Source organism: Mobula hypostoma, chromosome 19 (assembly GCF_963921235.1).
Source record: "Mobula hypostoma chromosome 19, sMobHyp1.1, whole genome shotgun sequence".
Classification (NCBI taxonomy): Eukaryota; Metazoa; Chordata; class Chondrichthyes; order Myliobatiformes; family Myliobatidae; genus Mobula; species Mobula hypostoma.
Genome location: NC_086115.1, coordinates 27,897,082 through 27,919,860, shown reverse-complemented (window position 1 = coordinate 27,919,860; position 22,779 = coordinate 27,897,082). Strand labels below are relative to the sequence as shown.

The 22,779-nt window shown below is 42.5% G+C and overlaps 1 protein-coding gene across 1 annotated transcript; it reads right to left on the bottom strand.

Annotated features, from left to right (window-relative positions):
- Positions 1 to 1,826: 1,826 nt before the first annotated feature.
- cisd1 (CDGSH iron sulfur domain 1) lies at positions 1,827 to 20,987 on the bottom strand. Its single transcript, XM_063071593.1, has 3 exons — positions 20,840 to 20,987; positions 11,686 to 11,888; positions 1,827 to 3,161 (listed from the first exon to the last, which is right to left on the bottom strand). Exons 1-3 carry the CDS (start codon positions 20,862 to 20,864, stop codon positions 3,072 to 3,074), a joined length of 318 nt encoding a protein of 105 aa, XP_062927663.1. The 5' UTR covers positions 20,865 to 20,987; the 3' UTR covers positions 1,827 to 3,071.
- Between the last annotated feature and the right edge of the window lie 1,792 nt (positions 20,988 to 22,779).

Sequence of the window (22,779 nt, the reverse complement as noted above, 5' to 3'; positions counted from 1 at the left end):
TTTGGTTTATTCTACTCCATTGATACTGCCTGACTTGCTGAGCTCCTCCAGCATTGTGTGTTTCTCTAGATTTCCAGCAACTGCAGAATCTCTTGTTTGTGGCTGCCCTACAGAAGTAATATTGAGCACTTTGTGCAAGTTCCCAAAACAAACAAAAAACTATTCCAATGTGATGTAAACTCAAACAAGATTAAAACAATTAAAATCAATTTTATAGTATTCTTAAAGACCCTCATGCCATCTACCTCAGCAGTGTACAAGATCTACCTTACCATCTAGTTGCCCCTAGAAAAAGAACTGACTTTCTTTAGATTACCATGAAAATGTAGGTTGCATTACATTTGACTGAATACAAAATACACAGAATATACCTTTTACAATTTATTAAGATATCAAAATGCAAACCTACAACTACTGCACTACCAAAAGGAATTCACTGGCCATAAAGCTTTTCAGAACATCTTTAAATATATCTATACAGGACTAAATAACTTTCAAAAAAAATTTCATATACATCTACACTAACAAAAATTATTTATCAAAGCACGCAAGTAATGGATACTGAATACTAAATTGTTTTTATTTAAATGCACTGATTAAGCAAAATGCAAATAAACCAATGCATAGTGTAAGGCAGCAATTGTTGCAAAGTTCAATTATTCTGAATAGGCACACCGAGCAATATCATTGAAACATTAAATGCTAATTTCTAAGTTAGAACATTTAATCTCAAGACCTAACAGAGAATATAATTGAATTACTTTAGAGAACTCTGTAACAGATAACATTGATTATATTAGATTAGATTCAACTTTGTCATTATGCCGAGTACAGATACAAAGCCAATGAAATGCGTTTAGCATCTGACCAGAAATGCAAAGAAGTGTTATTTACAAAATAACTGCGAATAAAAGGAAGTGCTACAGCACACAAATATAAAAGTACTGAGACAGTACAATATGGGTGCAATACTGCTTAGCGCTGTGATGTGAGGTTCAGCAGTGTCACAGCCTCAGGGAAGAAGCTCTTCCTGTCCCTGCTGGTGTGGGAACAGAGGCTCCTGTAGCGCCTACCGGATGGGAGGAGAGTAAAAAGTCCATGGTTAGGGTGAGATGCATCCCTCATAATGCTTTTCGCCCTGCCCAGGCAGTGTTTATGGTAGATGTTCTCAATGGTGGGCAATTGGGTGCCAATAATCCGCTGGGCAGTTTTCGCCACACACTGGAGTGCTTTGCGGTCCGATACGGGACAATTGCCATACCACACTGAGATACATTTGGTGAGTATGCTCTCAATGGTACAGTGGTAAAAGTCCGTCAGTATCCTGGGACAGAGGTGAGCTTTCTTCATGCTCCGCAGGAAATAAAGGCACCGTTGCGCCGTTTTGATCAGGATGGAGGAGTTCAGGGACCAGGTGAGATCCTCGGAAATGTGGACAGCAGGGAATTTGAAGCTTGATACACGCTCCACTACAGTTCCGTTGATGTAAATGGGGATGCAAGTGTGACTCCTGGCATGCCTGAAGTCTACAATGATCTCCTTGGTCTTCTGGGTGTGAAGGGCCAGATTGTTATCGGCAGACCACGCAGCCAGGTGCTGAACCTCGTCCCTGTAGGCAGTCTCGTCATCTCCTCTGATCAGACCAACCACCGTGGTGTCGTCTGCGAACTTGATTATGGGGTTTGAACCATGTACAGGAACGAAGTCATAGGTGAAAAGAGAGTACAGAAGAGGACAGAATATATAAGGAAAATGTTTATGCAAACCTATCGACTCATGTGAACTTTGCCCCACTTGATGGTATTCATATCCAATGCAAATTTCAAATACAAGTCCCAGTCTTCAGTTTAAAAAATGGTTATGCTGACATTCCAATGCAGTACTAAAGGGAGTGTTGCATTGTTGGCAGTGCAATCTTTCAATTCACATTTCATCTAAGACCAAATCTCCTTTTCAGCTTTGACATTTAAGACCTTAATACAATTCTGAAGAGCAAGATAGTCACTCTTGTGTGCAAGGCTCATATTTCTTCAAAGTCAGAACAGATGATTATATTCAAAACACTGGAGGAACTCAGCAGGTCAAGCAGCATCTGTGGAAATGAGTAAACAGTCAACTTTTCCGGCCGAGACCATTTATCAGGACTGAGAAAGAAGGGATTTCAGAATAAAAAGGTGGCCGGGGGGGTAAGAAGAAAGAGACTAGCTGAACGGTGGAAGGTCACACCTTTCATCTTCCAGCTAGCCTCTTTCCCCTCCTCCCACCTTTTTATTCTGGCATCTTCCCCCTCCTGATCAGTCCTGAAGAAGGGTCATGGCCCGAAACGTCAACTGTTTACTCCTTTCCATAAATGCTGCCTGACCTTTTGAATTCCTCCAACATTACGTGTGTATTGCTTTGGATTTCCAGCAACTGCTGACTTTCTCGTGTAGATAATTACATTACTCTCTTCAGGAACTTGGGTAGATATTGTCTGCCTCATTTCCCACATTGCAGCAGTGACCGCAGTTCATAATACTTCTTGACAGCAATATGATGGCCACTGTATGAATGAAAACTTCTTTTTCTGGAACAGGCCTGCTGCACAGCAAAGTCTTTTCCAGTCCCCTTCTTTCCCATGCTTCCCCATACCCCAAAATGAAAGTAAATGGAAAAGTTTGGAACCTTGAAGAAAAAGAATTTGTATCTTCATATCCAACTGAGGGAAAATATTATTTGACTGAAGCTTGAATAGTCAGATTTCAAACAACTTCTAATCTTTTATTCATTTGATCTTGATAAATTGATCAAAATAAGTTTTTTTAAAACTACAATCTGAAGAAATTTATTTCACATTGCATCACTTCAATATGTTACTTTACATACACAGAAAGGAATTACCAAACACCGACATTTTAAAGAACACCTTCAATGACGTTACCCAACATTAGTGTTTCCAAAGTCATACAGTGCGGAAAATTAAAGCCTGCACCACACAGTATACATCTATTTCATTTTAGACCAGCAGGGTGGTGTGCAGCAATTAACATGTGCATTAAAGCACATTTGCAAATTTTAAAATCATCCTTGAATCAGACTTCTCTTCTTTTGATTATCAAAGGTCCTACATTGTCTCCTGTTTCTTCATTGTGTTTAGTGTGAGAACCATCACACATTGGGAACTGAAATACAAAACAGAAATATCTTTAGCTTTCTATGGAATATACTGAGTTCCTTACTTTCATAAAATATAACTAAGTTCTTCATTAAAACAGTTGTAAGAAGATAATGCAACTGGTGCACAAGCACTTCCACTATATAATTTACTGGCATAATTTACATATTACTATTTAACTATTTATGGTTCTATTACTATTTATTATTTATGGTGCAACTGTAACAAAAACCAATTTCCCCTGGGATCAATAAAGTATGACTATGACTATATATTTTTTAATTATATAGGTGAAAAACATACATGTTGTAGCTACTTGATCTGTCATGGACTACGAGGTCCATCAGCATTCCAATGGTAAACCAAGTCATGTTCTCCATTAAGGCACCAATAGACAATCCTTTAGAACATCACACTTGACTCGAGTGATCAGACTACGACTAATATTGGTACCTCATGAGGATTGGTGTTAGGACCACTGCCTTTTCTGATAGTTAAGCTATATTTGAATATCATGAGAAAAAACTGTGTAGTCTCTGTATGTCTTCACTGAATGGTCAGCATTCCAACTATCAGCTGCAAGACTACTGTATTATACTGCAGGGCATCTTTATAAGTGGGTCACATTCATTCAGTCTATGGTAAAATTTGCTCATAGAATTAATAAATACAATTAACACAAATTTTAATGTTAAGCCAGTAATACCGCAATTTTCACCTGAAACAGTTTTGTGAGGTGATGCACATCTTGTTGTACACTACTGTTTAATAAGGCAGACACCCAGACAACGTGTACAAAAACAGAACACAACACAACAAGAAAGATGAGACAAAATTTTGAATTTGGAAATTCCAAAGAGCTAGTGCCAGTTAGCTTTAAAGAAATTGAATGTAAATTAATCTGCTTCTGGGAGAGGGAAGGCTAGTCCTTCAAATGGAAGACAAATGTATCTTTTTAAATGAAAGGCTTAACGTCAAGAAGACAGTAATACTTGACATCTACAGGCATTGACAGGGCAAGCAATGATCCAATCAAGGATACATTGACCATATATGTATTAGGAATTTACTGCAGTGTGTTGTTAGGACGTGGTCTGCAACAAAAAGCAACAACATTCAACAATTATAAAGGATAAAGAATTAAATAAAAATATAAAAGCTTATAATACAAAGTTAGAGATTACAGAACAGATAATGGAATAAAATGTGCATAAATAAATACCAGCATGATGTATTTACAATGTAAATAGCATTATAAAAGTGTTTTAAAGTGTTTACAGTGCAATACAGTGACAGGATAATGGGAGGGGGTTTGACTGCATTAGGTTGGATGCACCGATATTGTTAATTTAGATGCATGAACAAATTAATCATAAGACAATTTAAGAGAGAGAAAACACAAAGGTTCCTGGAAGAAAAAATATGACAAATGTCATTAAGATATGGAAATAAAGTAAGAGAAAAGTGAAATAAGTTCAAGGAATTCTTTAACTTAGTTTTAATTCTTGAATATAATATTTTATAATAGGTGAAATCAACAAAGGCAAGTAATTCAAAGTGCATAAAAAGCTGGAATAAACACATTGAGTGGCAAATAATAGAGACAAGTGTAATAAAACATCAACAAAATCAATAAATGAAAGGGTCAAACAAGAAGTCAGAGAAGTACATCACAGTACAGGCTCTTCAGCCCATCTAGTCCATGACGAAACCATTTAAATTGCCTACTCTCATCAGCCTGCACCGGGAACACAGAGCCCTCCATATCCCTACAAGCCATGTACCTATCCAGACTTTGTTGAAATTGAGCTCACATGCACCACTTGTGCTGGCAGCTCATTCTATACTCTCATGACCCTCTGAGTGAAGAGGTTTCCCCTTGTATTCCCCTTAAACTTCTCGCTTTTCACCCTTAACCCATGATCTCTGGTTTTAGTCCCACCCAGCCTCAGTGGAAAAAAGCCTGCTTGCATTTACCCTATCTATAGCCCTCATAATTTTGTACACCTCTATCAAGTCGCCTCCGAATTTCTACGTTCTGAAGAATACAGTACTAACCTATTCAATCTTCCTTATTACTTGGGTCCTCCAGACCCAGCAATGTTCTTGTATGTTTTCTCTGCACTCTTTCAACCCTGTTTACATCTCTCCTGTAGGTAGGTGACCAAAACCGCATACAATACTCCAAATTGGGCCTCAGCAATGTCTAATACAAATTCAACCTAATATCACATCTTCGGTACTCAGTACATTGATTTATGAAGGCCAATGTGCTAAAAGCTTTCTTTACGAACCTATCTACCTGCGACGCCACTTTCAATGTATTATGTACCTGTATTCCCAGATTCTCTTGGTCTACCACACTCCTCAGTGCCCTACCACTCACCCTGTAAGACCTACCCTGGTTGGTCCTCGTGAAATGCAAAACCTTGCACTTGTCTCTATTAAATTCCATCTGCCATTTTTCAGCGCATTTTTTCCAGCTGATACAGATCCTTCTGCAAGCCTTTCTCAGTGTCCATGACACACCCAATTTTGGTGTCATTCGCAGATTTGCTGCTCCAGTTAACCATATTATCATCCAAATCATTTATATAAATGACATTTAACAAAGGACCCAGCACCAATCCCTATGGAACACGACTAGTCATAGGCCTCCAGTCAGAGAGGTAATCCTCTACTCCTGCTCTCTAGCTTCTCCCACAAAGCCAATGTCTAATCCAATTTACTACCTCATCTTGAATACCACACTACTGAACCTTCTTGACCAGCCTCCCATGCAGGACCTTGTCAAATGCCTTATCAAAATCCATGTAGACAACATCCATTGCCTTGGCTTCATCCACTTTCCCAGTAACCTCTTTGAAAAACTCTAGAAGATTGTTTAGACATGATCTACCACACATGAAACCATGCTGACCATCCTTAATCAGTCTATGTCTATCCAAATATTTTACTGTATGTCCGGTCCCTTAGGATTCCTTCCAATAACTTGCCCACAAAATGTCAGACTCACCGGCCTAAAATTTCCTGGGTTATGCTTAAGAGTCTTTCTTAAAAAGTTGGACAACTTCGGCTATCCTCCAATCCTCTGGTACCTCTCCCATCACTAAGGATGATTTAAATATCTCTGCTCAGATCCTGGTAATTTCTGCACTTGCCTCATGTAAGGTCCAAGGGAACACCTTGTTAGGCCTTCGGGATTTATCCACCCTGATTTGCCTCAGGGTAGCAAACACCTCCTCCTCTGTAATCTGTACAGGGTCCATGAAGTTGATGCCACTTTGCCTCACTTCTTTTGATTCTGTATCTGTCTCCCGAGTAAATACAAATGCAAAGAATACATTTAAGATCTCCCCCATCTGTTTTGGCTCCACACATGGATTACCATTCTGGTCTTCAAAACGACCAATTTTGTCCCTTGCAATCCTTTTGCTTTCATCTGTGGAATCCCTTAGGATTTTCCTTCACTTTGTCTGCTACAGCAACTTCATGCCTTCTTTAGCCTTCCTGATTTCTTTCTCAAGTGTTCTCTTCTATTTCTTGTACTCCACAAGCACCTCCTTTGTTCCTACCTGTCTACACCTGCTATGCACTTTAAAAAAAAAATTTAACCAGGGCCACAATATCTCTTGAAGACTAAGGTTCCCACACTTGTTGTGTTTACCTTTTATTCTGACAGGCACATATGAGCTTTGTGCTCCTGAAATTTAGTTTTTGAAGTCTCCCACTTTCCAAGTACAACTTTGCCAGAAAACAGCATGTCCCAATCCACACTTGCCAGATCATTTCTGATACCATCAAAATTGGCCTTTCTCCAATTTAGAATCTCAACCGGCAGACTAGACCTATCTTTTTGTATATTTAATTTGAAACTAATGACATTGCGGTCACAGGATGCAAAGTGTTCCCCTAAACAAACCTCTGTCACCTGCCCTGTCTCATTCCCTAATAACAGATCCGGTACTGCAGGCTCTCTCATTGGGACTTCTACGTACTGAAGGGAACGTTCCTGAACACATTTGACAAACTCTATCCCATCTAGTCCTTTTACAGTATGGAATTTCCAGTAAATATGTGGAAAGTTAAAATCACCTACAATAACAACCTTGTTCCTTGCAACAGTCTGCGATCTCTTCACAGATTTGTTCCTTTAAATCTCTAGGACTGTTAGGTGGTCTATAATATAGCCCCATTAACATGGTCATACTTTTCTTATTTCTCACTTCCACCCATAAAGCCTCACCAGTCGAGTTCTCCAATCTGTCCTGAGCACTGCTGTGACATTTTCCCTGAGTAGTAATGCCATCCCTCCTTTAATCCCTCATGCTCCCGGTCCAAAATAACGAAACCCTAGAATATCGAGCTGCCAGTCCTGCCCCTCCTGCAGCCAGGTATCACTAATGGCTACAACATCATTCCAGGTTTTGACCCATGCTCTGGGCTCATCTGCCTTTCCTACGATACTTCCTGCATCGAAATACACGCAGCTCAAGACACCAGTTGCACCATGTTCATCCGTTTGATTCCTGACTCTGTCTGAGGTCTTACCAATATCTGCCTCCACAACCTCTCCACTAATTGCTCTGGCACTCTGGTTCCCATCCCCCTGTAACTCTAGATTAAACCCCATCGTGCAACATTAACAAATCTCCCTGCTAGGATATTAGTCCCCCTCCTGTTCAGGTGCAAACCATCCCTTCTGTACAGGTCCCACCTTCCCTGGAAGAGAGCCCAATGATCCAAAAATCTTATGCCCTCCTTCCTACACCAACTCCTCAGCCACATGTTGAACTGTATAATCTTCCTAGTTCTTGCCTCACTAGAACACGGCATGGGTAGCAATCCTGAAATCACAACCCTGGCGGTCCTGCCCTTTTGTTTAACACCTAACTCCCTATGCAGAACCTCGTCGCTCATCTTACCCATGTCATTGGTACCTACATGAATCACAACTTCTGGCTATTCATTTAAGAATGCTGAGGACTTGATCCAAGATATTCAGGACCTTGGCACCCGGGAGACAACATAGTATCCAGGAATCTCGTTCTCGCCGACAAAATCTCCCTAACAAATGAATCCCCTATCACCATAGCATACCTCTTCTCCCACCCACCCCTTCCCTTCCCTTCCGAGTCACAGAGAGAGACTCAGTGTCAGAGACCCGACTACTGTAACTTTCCTCTGTGTGGTTGGCCACCCACTCCCAGAAATAGTACCTGTTATTGAGGGGGGTGACCACAGGGTATTCTGCATTGGCTCTTTAACCTCTTTCTCCTTCCTGTCACCCAGTTTCCTGTGTCCTGCACCTTGGGTGTAACTACCTCTTTATATGTCCTATCTATCACCTGCTCAGCCTTGTGAAATATCCAGAGTTTATCCAGTTCCAGCTCCAACTCAACAGAGATTGTTAGAAGCCGTAGCCGGATGCACTTCTCACAGTGGTTATCAGGGGCACTGGAGATCTCCCTGCCTTCCCACATCCTGCAAAAGGAGCATTCAACTACCCTGCCTCGCATCCCTACTGTCCTAGCTGAGCAGATATAAAAGTGAGAAGGGAAAATAAAATTTGACCCAGAGCTTTCATTTTTGCTTTCCCTGACTGATGCCTCAAAGAGCTAAAGCGTGACCTCCCTGACTCTTTCCACTAAGACGATGGCTGCTGCACTTGCCCCTGCATTCCTTTAATTTGCTCTTGCTAATCACTCCCAAATGCCAATCGTCACTGGTCAGAGCTCAATTTACGCTGCCGTGATCCGCTGCTGCCTTTTTCTACTCAAGCAGTATCCTGAGTGAAATCTCCTCCTCTCAAACTTCTGATGTCCAGATTGGTCACTGGTCAAAGCTCAACCTGTAGTAAATCAAAGTAGGAATATTTATCTGAAGACAAACACAAGGAATGGCTGGCTAATAGTGATGACGACCAGGAAGTTAATGGATACTTGGAAAATTCCAGATCAGATGGAAGTTTCAAACGACCATCTTCTGCTTTTTCCTCATACCTCCAACATGAAGAATCATTTTCAGTGACCTTCTGTGATGACCAATGCCACACCCCGTGGTTTCAAGATGAAGAATGTTGGATACAACGATAGCTGAATCAAGCTGCAACTTTCTGTTTCCTTTATGAGCTAATTACTACAAGTACCATAACCTTCCATTTATAAACAATTAATCTTTCTCCCTCTGCATTGGACTTAACAGGACTGATCACACCTTGATAGCACGTTTGATCCAAGGTTACTTTTGCTCCATATATCCCCTCTGTCAGGAAAACATCCCATTTCCACCCTTTTTACGTGGCCTCGCTCTCTCTCATTCTCAGATCAATACTTATCAAATTATTAATTTACCGCTCGAGCCGCTTACTTCAATACACTGTTGGCCTGACTTTCACATGATATTCAATTCAGATTTAAGACTTATTTCTCACACATACCTCAAAACATATTGTGAAATGTGCCATTTGCAGGAGCACCAACAAGAACTCAGGGATGTGCTGAGGCAGCCCGCAAGTGTCACCACACATTTCGCTGCTAACCATTATAACACAAAACCCAAGCAGTAACAAAACAACAGCAAAACAAGCCCTTTTCTCCCTCCCATCCACCCACATAAACAAAGCTCCTCCAGACTTCCTCCATCGGGCTTCAACTACTGGACTACCGATCGACTGTCAGGCTCTGATCTTCGGTATTGAACCCCCCCACCCCCAACCCGAACTAGCCAATGAAGGGAACCCGAATTCCAGGCCTCTCAAACCAGAGGCTCCTGGTTGCTGGCCTTTGAGCAAGGAGTGGAGGCCTGGAATGCAGATGTCCTTCATCACCCATCAACATCACAGGATGTTGAACACAGAACACAAGAGTGGAGGCCTGACCTCTACCTCTTCCACATCCCTGTCCCTAAACCCTAACCTGTCATCTAGCTCCCCTCTCTGTCTCCAAAAGCATCCCTACCAACTCAAAAGTCAACTAAGCCTGAGCCACATCCTTGGACGGAGACTGTCATCCATCACCAACTTGAGGTTGTTTAAAATACTATTGCCTAACATGATCTCGTCACATTCATCTATCACTTCTTGGTCTCTGATTTCAGCAAGCCTTGGCTTACTCGGTAGACAATTCCATTACCTATTTTTCTTGTTCTGGAAATTTCTCCTCTCAGAGGGTCATGAATCTCTGAAACTCACTCCTTCCCCCCCCCCCACCCCCAGAGTAGTGGGGACTAGATCATTAAATGCATTCGTGAAGAAAGATTTTTAAAAAAAGGTAGATGAACTGAGGGTTATGTGGAATTGGTACAGAAGAGAATTTGGAGCCAGCAAAGTCATCGTTGATCATGCTGAATGGTGGGACAGGCTTGAGGAGCTGACTAGCCTACTCCTGCTGTAATTTTCTTGTGCACCCACTCACAGCTCAGAACACTGATAGTTAAGGCAAGCCCTGGAACATGACCTTGAAACTCAACTTCCTGTCAGTGTTAATAGCTTGGCATCTTTTCCTTCGTGTTGGACATATTTGCTCTGATTTGCAGGCAGATATTAATTAAGCAAATCTGGCATTCTGTAATTTGGATGGGCAGAAAAGATGTTTTGTGTTTCTCCAAATTTTTTGATGCCTGATCCATTGATGAGGAAAAAGCTTCTTTATTCACTAACTGAAATTTGATTTTCAGACAGATATCAAAACAATTGCAGAAACAGCAACACTTGCTCATATTAAAACAGATAATGCACTACTTGGCAAAGAATGAGACAGCAAATTACTTGAACTAATGAACATATTGGTTTGCAGCACAAGAGGCCATTGGGCCCACTGAGTCTAGAGTGACTCTCAGAACAGTGCTAATTAACTCCTGCCCAATTCTCTTCCTACAACCCCTCCCCCCCCCCATGCTATATGCCAGCCGATTGACCTGAAAACCACATGTTTGGAATGTGAGGGGAAACAACAGCACTTGGGCGATACCCACAGGGAGAACATGCAGACTCCACACAGACAACACCAAGGTTGGGATGGAACCTAGGGAAGCAGCAGCTGGCGCTCCATCATGCCACCCCTGCGTCGGTACCATGCTGTCCTACAGCATACCACAGTGCTTTACTTCTTGGGGAGGGGGGCGGGGGGGTGGTTTGCCAACTTTACACAAGATAGTTTCCCCCCCCAACACAATTTGTTCAGAATCAAAAAGCTGACCCACCTCCTTAAAAATTGAAAATAAAACAATTAAAGCTGAAAACAAAGCATGCATTCAAGGTAATAGTAACATCGGAATGTACACAATTGACAAAAGTTATTCTGGTGCACATGGGTCCCAATATTCTATGGTATTACATATATATGTCTGAATTTATCATAAACCTATTCAAAGCTTTCAGCTACTTATCCAATTCACTGCTAAGATCTATTTTGGAAGACCATCCCACACATTTCCTCTTTTCCACATAGATCCATAAGTTTTATCCCGTGACCCCGTACACTCCCAACTCTCCAGGACATAAAGTGATGCAACAGAAGTGGCACTCTTACTTGTTTAGATCGCCAGCATCTACAATACACAGCCTTGTCTCCCAGATCTTCAATATCAAATGCATGAACTACTTTAGGCGTATCCTTCTGGATGTCTAGGTTAACCAATGACTTGCAGCCTTTGTCTCTTGCATATAAAGTTCTGTACGCCACATAACCAACAGCAGCAGCTCCAACCGCCAGCGAAATGCCTGCAACCCATTCTGTTCAAGGAAAGAAATCAGAGAAAAATCTTTTGTTAAAGCTAAATAGGCACTTTACTACATTAGTTCAGAAAGTGAACATAATTATTTACTTTTAAACAATGCAGGAAACAGCACAATAATGTCAAACTTTTTCCATAACGTAAACCTAAGCTAAACTATTACTTACACTGAAGGTTGCACAATGTGTATGTTTCACCCTTAGCGGCCACTTTATTAGGTACCTCCTATAGCAAATAAAGTGGTCACAGAGTGGATGTTTGCCGTCTTCTGCAGCTGTAGCACATCCACTTCAAGGTTTTCACATGTTGTGCATTCAGAGCTACTCTTCTGCACACCACTGTCGATAAGCCTGGTTATTTGACATCCTGTCAGCTCGTACCAGTCCGACCCACAGAATGTGGTCCACATCTTCTTTCTCTAACAGAACTGCCGCTCACTGGACTTTTTTTTTGTTTTCCCGCATCATTCTCTATAAACTCTAGAGACTGTTGTTTGCGACAATCACAGAAGATCAGTAGATTCTGAGACGCTCAGACCACCCTCTGTTGCACCAATGGTCAAAGTCACTTAGGTGAGTTAATTCTAGCCATGACCAACCTCTGAAAGCACCTCACAATAGATGAGAGTGCCACTGAGCGATTGACATTGAGGTTGCTCACCCTGCTCTTCTTGGGCACTGGCAAGATTGTCACCCTTTTGAAGGTGGGAATCTCCAACTGCAGACTAAAGATGTCCTTGAATACTCTCACCAGTTGGGTGGCACAAGCTTTGAGCCCCAACCTGACACCTTGCAAGGGTTCACCCTCTTGAAAGATGTGATGACGTCAGCCTCTGAGGCGGAGATCACTACAACACTGGATGCTGCAGGGATTCACATACAGGTAGTTTTATTCTCCCTTTTAAAGCCTGCATAAGAGGCATTGAGCTTGTCTGAGAGTGAAGCATCAACGCCATTCATGATGTTAGGTTTTGCTTCGCAGTGTTATCCACTCTAGTTCAGCAGCCTGATGGTTGCAGGGTAATAACTGTTCCTGAACCTGGTGGTGTGGAACCTACGGCTCCTGTACCTCGTTCCTGATGGTAGTAGTGAGAAGAAAACATGGCCAGGATTATGGGGGTACTTGATGATGGATGCTGCTTTCTTCTAGCAGCGCTCCTTATAAATGTGCTCAATGGTGGGGAGGTCTTTGCCTGTGATGGACTGGGCTGTATCCAGCCCTTTCCGTCAACTTTTCTACTACTGAGTATTGGTGTTTCCATACCAGGCCATGGTGCAACCAGTCAAGATAATCTCCACTGTGCATCTATGGAAGTTCGTCAAAGTTTTAGATAACATGCCAAATCTGCGCAAACTTCTAAAAAAGTAGAGGCGCTGCTGTGCCTTCTTTGACATGGCAGCTACGTGCTGGTCCCAGAACAGATTCTCTGATATGGTAATGCCAATGAACTTAAAGTTACCGATCCGCTCTATCTCCAACCTCCCTAATGAGGATTTTCCCAATTCCTCCTGCAGTCAGTAATCAGCTCTTTGGTTTTGCTGATGTTGAGTCGTTATGGCACCATTCAACAATTAATGCCTCATCCAAAAGATTGCAACCGAAGTTGCTCTCTTTACACACACTGAAATGGCACTCATCACCTTCTTACCTGGCCAGTTTGAATCAAGAGCAACTCCTTTCCACTCTGATGCTGTAGGTTCCAGAGTGACCGATGAAGCCACTTTGAGACACAGATACTCTACTGCAGGTGGGACAGGCCTGTAAGCTCCTCCTTCTCTTTGAGCCATCATGGACCATGTATTCACAGGAGTTAATGGGAATACAACACTGAAGAGTACAGAAAAGCCCTTCTTCCCACGATATTATATACCAAACCAATTAAAATAATGACACCTGGGTGTCATGGTTGCACGGCAGTTAGTGCAATGTTTTGCAGCACGACGTGATCAGAGTTCAATTCCCGCCTCTGTTTGTTTGCATGTTCTCCCTGTGACCATACCGGTCTCCAAGTTGCTCCCACAGTCCGAAGACGTACAGGTTACGGTTAGTGTGGGCACTTAATGATGCTTGCGGGCTACCCCCAGCTGTTTTGATTTGACACAACATGATGCATTTCACTGTACGTTTCAATGTACATGTGATAAATAAAGCTAATCTTTAAATCTAGCCTCAAGTAGTCCACGACGTTGTGTTCTCTACATATTCATGTGCCTCGAGAGCCTCTTAAATGCTTCCAATGTATGAGTCTCCAGCACCACCGGCAGCACAGTCCAGACACCCAGCATTCTCCATTTCAAGCACCCTGTCCCAGACATCTCCTTTGAACTTCCTCCTCTTACCTTCAGTGCATTCATTTCAATACTGGGATAAATATACCAGCCAACCCATTATAGTTCTTATGAACTTTCATCACATCTCCCTTCTGCCAGTGCCATTCCAGGTAAAACAACCCAAGTTTGTCCAATCTCTTCTTATAGAACAAGCCCTCTAAAACTGGCAACATCCTGGATATTGCAGATTTTCCCAGTATCTATTTCTTGGGCCACCTGTTTATCCAGGCTTAAGCTCTGAGACAAGAGTACTTATACTGAGCCAAGGTTAACATATAAATCAGGCATAAAAACCTACTGTACTGTTTGTTAATAATTATGAGAATCAAATAAATTGACTGACTGGAGATTCTTCACACCTTCGAGAGTGTACCTCTGTGTAATACGCTTTTAGCAAAAATGTGGATGACTGACAGCTTGAGTTAATGTATGATTAATTCAGGGGTGTCAAACTCATTTTAGATCACGGGCCAGATTGGGCAAAATGCAACTTCATGCGGGCCGGATCAGTTGTGCGCGCGCATGTTCCCACAGCTTTCATTGCCTTCGTTTTTTTTAACCTGCTCTCATGTGTCTCAGTCTCTGCTATAACTACAAAGTGTTTCACTTTACGAATTTCATTTCTTATGAAGAAGATTGCCTAGCAAGCATTATTTTTATGATTGGTATTAACCTACAGTGGTAGGCTACAAGAAAGTTGTGATGAGAGAGAGAAAAAACGATGCTATTTTGGCTAAGATTGTTTTGGGAGCCACACCCTTTCCATTAATAAACTATTTGAAATCGAACATTAGCAGACACAAATGTAGACCTAATGAAACAAATTGTAAATGTAGGCTACACAACTGCACCTAATTTTTATTAGCCTGCTTCCAGCAATCAAACTCAGACAATGAACACAGTTAGCCTCTAATTTTTATTGAAATGATCATATTTACAATAGAATAGTCAGAAGATGAATGAATCACAATATTATGACACTCAATATTTCATAATGCATTTTGCTTACATGTCGCAGTGCATCGAACAGTGTCACTCATTTTTCACTTGCTGCTTCCAGACACCTGACATCTCTTGGCTTTAACCAGCCTGTCAACATCAGGGACCAGTTTCTGGGCAGTTGTGATTTTCATGATGTCATTTAGATGTTTGTGTGTCAGCTGCGAGCGCAGTCTGGATTTGCTAATGGTCATTATGGAGAACGCCTGCTCACAGAGATACGTTGTCCCGAACATGCAAAGGATTTTGAGGCAAAGTCTGTCATCTTGGGGTACGTTGGTCCCAGGTACTGATAGAAGGAGTCCAGACCCACAAATTTATATTTCAAAGCCGAGTTACATTGAATTTCAATTAGTTCCATTTGGAGTTCCTCCGGCACATCTGATGCTGCGTTGACGGCAAATGGCGAGCAAAATAGTGAGAATTCCTTCTCGAGCTGAGTGAAGACTTGGAAACGATTTTGAACTTCACTTTTCAGCTGTGATATTTTGTCCTTGTACCTGTCCATGTTGTTGTTATTCCCATGAGTGACACGCACAGACTGCAAAGAGGGGAAACGAGCTCGGTTGCTCCGGGAAAGTTGCATCTCCCACAGGCCTAATTTAATTTGAAAGGCACGAATGCTGTCGTAGTATTCCCTAACAAGTTTGTGGTGGCCTTGCATGTTAACATTAAGCATATTTAAGTGCTCTGTTACATCGACCAAAAATGCAAGATCATGAAGCCAGTCTGGGTCATCCAACTCTGCCACTGGCCCTCCTTTCTTGGTCATGAATAGTCCAATTTCCGCACGTAATTGAAAAAAAACATTTGAGCACAACCCCTCTACTCAACCAGCGGACTTCAGTGTGGTAGGGTAGGCTGTGTCCAAAATTACTTTCAGACAAAAGTGTCAAATTGCCGGTGGTTGAGTCCTTTGGCTCTAATAAAATTAACCGTTTTGGTTACTACATCCATGACAATGTCCATTTTCAGGCTCCAGCTACATAACGCCTCTTGGTGTATAATACAATGAAAATTCCAGAATCCCTGTTCTGGATTCCCTGTCTCAACTTTCTCTGAGTTTCACAACAACACCCGCCTTTTCCCCAACCATGGACGGTGCGCCATCTGTTGCTACACTGACAGCGTGACTCCAGTCAACCCCCAGTCTGTCCAAGGCCTCGACGAGGCTGGAGAAAACGTCGTTCGCCATTGTGGTGTTTGTCATGGGCACCATCTCCACAAACTCCTCGGTGACGGTCAAAGATGCATCAACACCACAAATAAATATTCCCAATTGAGCTACATCAGTCACGTCGGTGCTCTCATCAATTGCAATAGAGAAGGAAATGAATGACTTCACTTTGTCTTTTAGTTGACTGTTCAAATCTCCTGCAAGGTCCCCGATTCTCTCTGCCACAGTATTTCTTGACAAGCTGATATTACCAAAAGCCTGTGTCTTCTCAGGGCACACCAGCTCAGCCGCCATCAGCATGCATGCTTTGATGAATTCCCCCTCTGAGTATGGCTTCGACGCAGCAGCTATTTTGTTGGCAATAATTTAGCTGGCCTTGACAGCTCCATCATGAATCTCCCAACTTTTGGTGAACACTGATTGCTGGTTTTTCAGAGCTGCTTCAAGCTCATTTACCTTTTGCGTTCTGAGTTGTCCTGCGTACTTGTCATATTTTTCTCCGTGTGACGTCTCGTAGTGTCGTTTGATATTGTACTCTTTTGCCACAGCCACTTGTTGCAAGCATATCAGACACACAGGTTTGCCGTTGACCTCACAGAAGAAAAAACAATCTTTCTAATTATCATTGACTATCTGATCTTCGATGTCAACTTTTCTTTTCTTGGAAAGCATTTTGAACTACAGCAGCAAACAGTCTCAGCCCTGCTACAGGTGTTACTTACCCGAGTACTCTGTGTGTTTATACTGTGTCTGATGATGTAAGTGGGGCCCTAGTGGTCTTCAGTGCAGGGTGGTAGGTGCTTATGCACAGCGGGCGGTTAACTGCCGCCGACTGTTTTCTAAGCACACACAAGCTGCCGGCGCGGCAGGCGACACAGACAGCGGTGGGAGAGAGAGCGGCTGCCATACAGATACATAATAAATGGTCATGAATATACTCCCCCCCCCCAAATCATCATTAATTAATCCGGGGTGTCAGGTAGTCTACACACAAAAGAAGGCCTGTATTTTTCTATTACCTATTAAGCCAAGGTCATTTACTATTGATCAAAGGGTGCTCAGAAACCATTTTAACTTTAGAAGCAAAGGCAAATATAAAGCTGGAGAAAACCTGGGATGGAGCCAGAGTGAAGCCAAGGATGAAGCGAGCAGCACAGTGGCTACAGCAAAATAAGATCTAATGTATCACATAATGCTCATCGAGCCCGTATTAATACGGCCAGGAATAGAAAACATGTGGTTTGACTAAGCATTGACTATGGGGCATGTGGAAACATACTTTACTTGTAGTAACAAAATGGTGTTTTTGGCTGTAAGAAAATAAAACCTGTATTGTACCAGTGCGCTTTACTACTAGTGTTCTTGCCGATGGTCCCCGAGTGCTTAACAAACTGCAGACCAGCAGATTCAATTGCTGGAAGAATGCCAGGTACACTGATGAAGCAGGCAAACAGTATGCGCCCTGACCTTAAACTGACGCGCAGTAGCTAACAGTTGTGTACAAAAGCAGTGACTACGCCGTCTGTTTTTTCCTCGAAGCTATCACTGGCTCTCGTGCGGTTGTCTTCCTTTGCTGCAAGTAAAATAAATGAGCTTACAATTGATTCACTGAGTTACTTTTTTGTTATAAGATGTAGGGAAAGAGTGCTCGATATTGTAGCATTAACAAGGTAGAAATTCATTCATTAATGCAGCTAACAATAATACTTAATACCATGAATGAAAATGAATACTTCCATACAATAGTCCATATTACTCAAAATTTAATCTGTGTAGATATTTCAATATATACCACCTATTATTTGACTATACTGCAGAGGGGAGATTTCATGAATTAATTAATAACTTTTAAGTATCTGGAGCTGAAAGATTATGCAAATGTGAGATAATCCAATATATGAAAATTCACATGTGCCCTGCTAATGTGGGAATTCAAACTTAATTTACACAGGAAAAAGGAGAAAAAGAAAACACAGAAGATTCACAGAAGCTGGAAATCCATAGCAACACGTACAAAACGCTGGAGGAACTCAACAGGTCAGGCAGTGTCTATAGAAATAAATACAGACAACGTTTTAGGACAAGACCTTTCTTCAGGACTGGAAAAGGGGGAAGATTCCAAAATAAGGAGGAGGAGGGGGAAGGCAAAGAAGGACAAGCTAGAAGGTGATAGGTGAAGCCAGGTGGATGGGAGTGGGGATGAAGTGAAATGCTGGGAGGTGATAGGTGGAAAAGGTAAAGGGCTGGAGAAGAAGGAATCCAATTGGAGAGAAGAGTGGACCATGGCAGAAAGGAGGAGTGGCACCAGAAAGAGGTAATAGGCAAGTGAGGAGAGGTAAGAAGAAACCAGAGTGGGAATTGAAAGGGAAGGAAGAGGGGGGAAAATTGCTGGAAGTTGAAGAAATGATGTTCATACCATCAGGTTGGAGGCAACCCATAAGGAATATAATGTGTCACTGCTCCAACCTGAGAGTGGCCTCATCTTGGCAGAAGAGGAGGCCGCAGACCGACATGTCATAATGAAAATGGGGATAGGAATTAAAATAGTTGGCCACCAGGAAACCCTGCCTTTTTGCAGATGGAACAGACATGTCGACAAAATGGTTCCCAATCTACATCACGTCTCACTAATACAGAGGAGCACCGGATACAGTAGAAGACCCCAATAGATTTGCAGATAAAATACTGCCTGATCTGGAAGGACCTGGGGGCTCTGAATGGAGGAGGTGAATGGGTAGATGCAGCACTTCTTCTGCTCGCAGGGGTAAGTGCCAGGAGGGAAATTAACAGGGAGGGATGAGTGGAATCACGGAGGGAATGATCCCTGCAGAAAGCAGAATGGTGGTGGGGGGGGAGGGCAAGGGAGGTAAAGATGTGTTTGGTGGTTGGTCCTGTTGAAAATGGCGGAAGTTGTGGAGAATAATGTGTTGGATACAGAGGCTCATGGGGTGGTAGGCGAGGACAAGAGAAGGACTGTTAAGGTGGATGGGAAGATGCGCAAGCTTGGATGACCTGAAAATGATGGAGATGCAGGTGATGGCAGCACCTGTGGTGCAGGAAAGGAAATCCCATTCTCTGAAGGAGAACATCTGTGATATCCTGGAAAGGAAACCTTCTTCCTGGGAACAGATGCAGCAGAGGCAAAGGAACCGAGAAAATGGAATAGCATTTTTACAGCAGACAGGGTAGGAAGCAGTCTAGTTAAGATAGCGGTGGGAATCAGTATGTTTATAAAAGATATTGGCAGATAGTTTGTCTCCTGGATGGAGACAGAGAGATCAGAAACGGGAGAGAGGAGTCAGAAATATACCGTGGGAATTAAAGGGCAGGGAGGAAGTTGGAAGCAAAGTTGATGAAACTGGGCGAATGAAGCAGCAGCAATGCAGACATCAATATAGTGCAGAAAGCATTACCAAGGAAGGCTTGAAACGCGGTCTGTTCCACGTAGCCAACGAAAAGGCAGGCTTAGCTGGGGTCAATGCGAGAGGGGAACTTCTGCAGTCTGTTGTCAAGGAAGAAGCCGAGAGCTTTTAAGGCCTTCTTGGGGGGGGGGGGTAGAAGTGTATAGGGTCTGGATATCCATGGTGAAAATGAGGCGATCAGCGCCAGGGAATTGAAGGTTACTGAGGAGATCGAGAGCATGTGAAGTGTCACGGATGCAGGTGGGAAGGGACTGAACCAGGGCGAATAAAATGGAGTCGAACTATGCGGATACGAGCTTAGCGCGACACAAAATAAACGGTAAAAAGAAAGCTGATAAATAGTCTCATTACAACACCGGCTACGCGAAGCCGAAAGCAAATTAACAGCTTTAAGGCACTTTGAACATATACGCAATCGTTCAACAAAACCAGCAGACTTTAACCACACTGGCCTAAACCGTTACTGCCCTGTGTAGCAAGTACACAGTGCGAAGTCCACCAGGTACTTCTGTGAGGAGAACGGGAGGTCGTTCGTTTCAGGCAATGTGATCTTTGACCGCAAGGTCAGCGTCGTTATGTAACTTCAGAGGGCAAACAGCTTGCAATAAGCTGTTGAGTGTCGCTCGAAAGACTATTTAAATCAGTTCTGGAACTGCAGGGTCTGCAGCCAGAGCACTTGACATTGTTCTGGCATTCCTCAGCAGCTTCGTGACATTGACCTTTCTACTGACACTATTACATGATCAACCTAAATGCAAGTGCTGTGTCACAGCAGCCGCCAAGGCCAGCGACCAGTGCGTACCGACGCACACTAATCAATCAAAGGACTCCTTCAGATGTCCTTCCCGAGCCGTGCAGCAGAAGCGTATCAGGAGTTCACGCTGCCGAAACGGGAGGGCGGCGGATCTGCCTGAAACAGGGCGAGTCCTAGCTGCTTTGCAGACCACATAGGATCCGGCTCAAGCGAGCGTCTGCTTGCACGCAGTAAAATAGAAAGAGAGCGGGCCTCCCCTGCCGTTACCTTTCAGCGTGGTATTACTCCCCATCACTCGGCCGAATGCAATCTTCACCCGCCACTCGAGATCAGCAACAAAGTAATAAACCCAGTCGGCGTCACGTGTCCCAATCCAGGGGCTGGCCGGCTGCTGACGTCATGAGGGCTGCTTCGTGACGTCAAACGACGGCACCCGCCCCCTCCCCCTCCCCCTCCCCCTCCCCCTCCCACGTGCTTCTCTACAGGTCCTGCCCTCCACATGCTGACAGCCAATGAAGTGATTTCTGTTTTAGGACATGCCGCGGCCATTCCCTGCAAACAGCAATGCACGAATTCTCTTTTCTATTAGAGGAATAAACACGCGCTAGCAACCTGGGAATAATTAATCATTGAATAATTTTCCTAGCAACACGGGATGCTGGAGGATATCAGCATGTCAGGCAGAAGAAAAAGTCGAGTTTATTGTCATTATGCACAAGTACATGTCTCTGCAGGTGCAATGAAAAACTCACTTGGAGCAGCATTACAGGCATATAAGCATCACATACACAATACTCACAAGAATCACATAAGCTAAATATAAATTTTGCACAGCACAATTTTTTACAAAGAAGAACACAACTGGAACAAAGAAAATCATCCACAGTTATGTAAAGTGGTCAAAGTCATTGCAGTGTTGCTTTACTGAAGTAGTGATTAGCACTGTGCAGACTGTTTCAAGAAATGAATGGTTGAACTAGATGTTCTTGAAGCTGGTGGAGTGGTAATTTAAGGTTCTGTGTCTTTTGTCTGATGGTAGCTGTAAGAAGATGGTATAGGTTAAATTGATGGGATCATTGAGCATAGATGTTGCCTTTTTAAATCCACTAATCTCTGCAGCTTCTTAAATTCCCGAACATTCAAACTGCTGCACCAGACCAGAATACATCTATGGAGGAAAATGAACAGTGGATATTTCCAATGGAGAGTTTTTGAAAAGGGCTTTAAGGTTATTCACATCCACATAAAAGAACAGAAAACAAAGAAACTCTTAAAGCAGAGTTTCAGTTTGAATGTCTCATCCAGAATTTAGCACTGCCAAAAAGTGAAGCAGTGATCTAGGTTTTGTGTTCAAGTTCTTGGAACAAAATCTTAACTTGAGTGCTAGCTCAGAAGAGAGTGCTCCCAACTGGCCTTTGCCATAATGACATAACGGCAAAGCTTGAGGTTCTTTGTAGTATTTGGACTTTGCAGAGGATAAAGGATATACACTACAGTATGATTGCCAACTTTGGCTTAGTTGGTAGAACACTCAGTTTCGAGTCAGCATACTGGGTTGAGACAAAATTCAGACCAATATTCATGCAGTACTCAGGAACTGCTGTAATGTTCAGGTGAGATATTAAACCATTCTACCCCTCTCAAGTGGATCTAATGTCTTTATTGAAGAATTATGTTGTATCTCATTACTTGATTAATATTTATCTAATTTTGATTAATATTTATTAACATCACTGATTTCAAATAATTCTCAGAGATACTGCTAAAATAACACTACCAATAACCCTGCTACATCCTCTCTAACGATTACCCTAATTTCCAATGTAGCAATGTAACATTGCGGTTAGCATAGTGCTTTACAGCGCCAGAGTCCAGGTTCAATTCCCACCGCTGTCTGTAAGGAGATTGTACATTCTCCCCGTGACCGTGTGGGTTTCCTCCAAGTTCTCTGATTTCCTCTCACATTACGAAGAATCACAATCAGAATCTGGTCTAATGTCACCATATGTCATGAAATGTGTTAACTTAGTGGCAGTAGTACAATGCAATACATGATAAATATAAAGAAAAAATAAATAAATCAATTACAATAAATATATATAATATATATGTGTCTATTAAATCATTAGATTAAAAGTAATGCAAAAACAGAAATAATAAAGAAAGTGAGGTAGTGTTCATGGGTTCAATGTCCATTTAGGAATCAG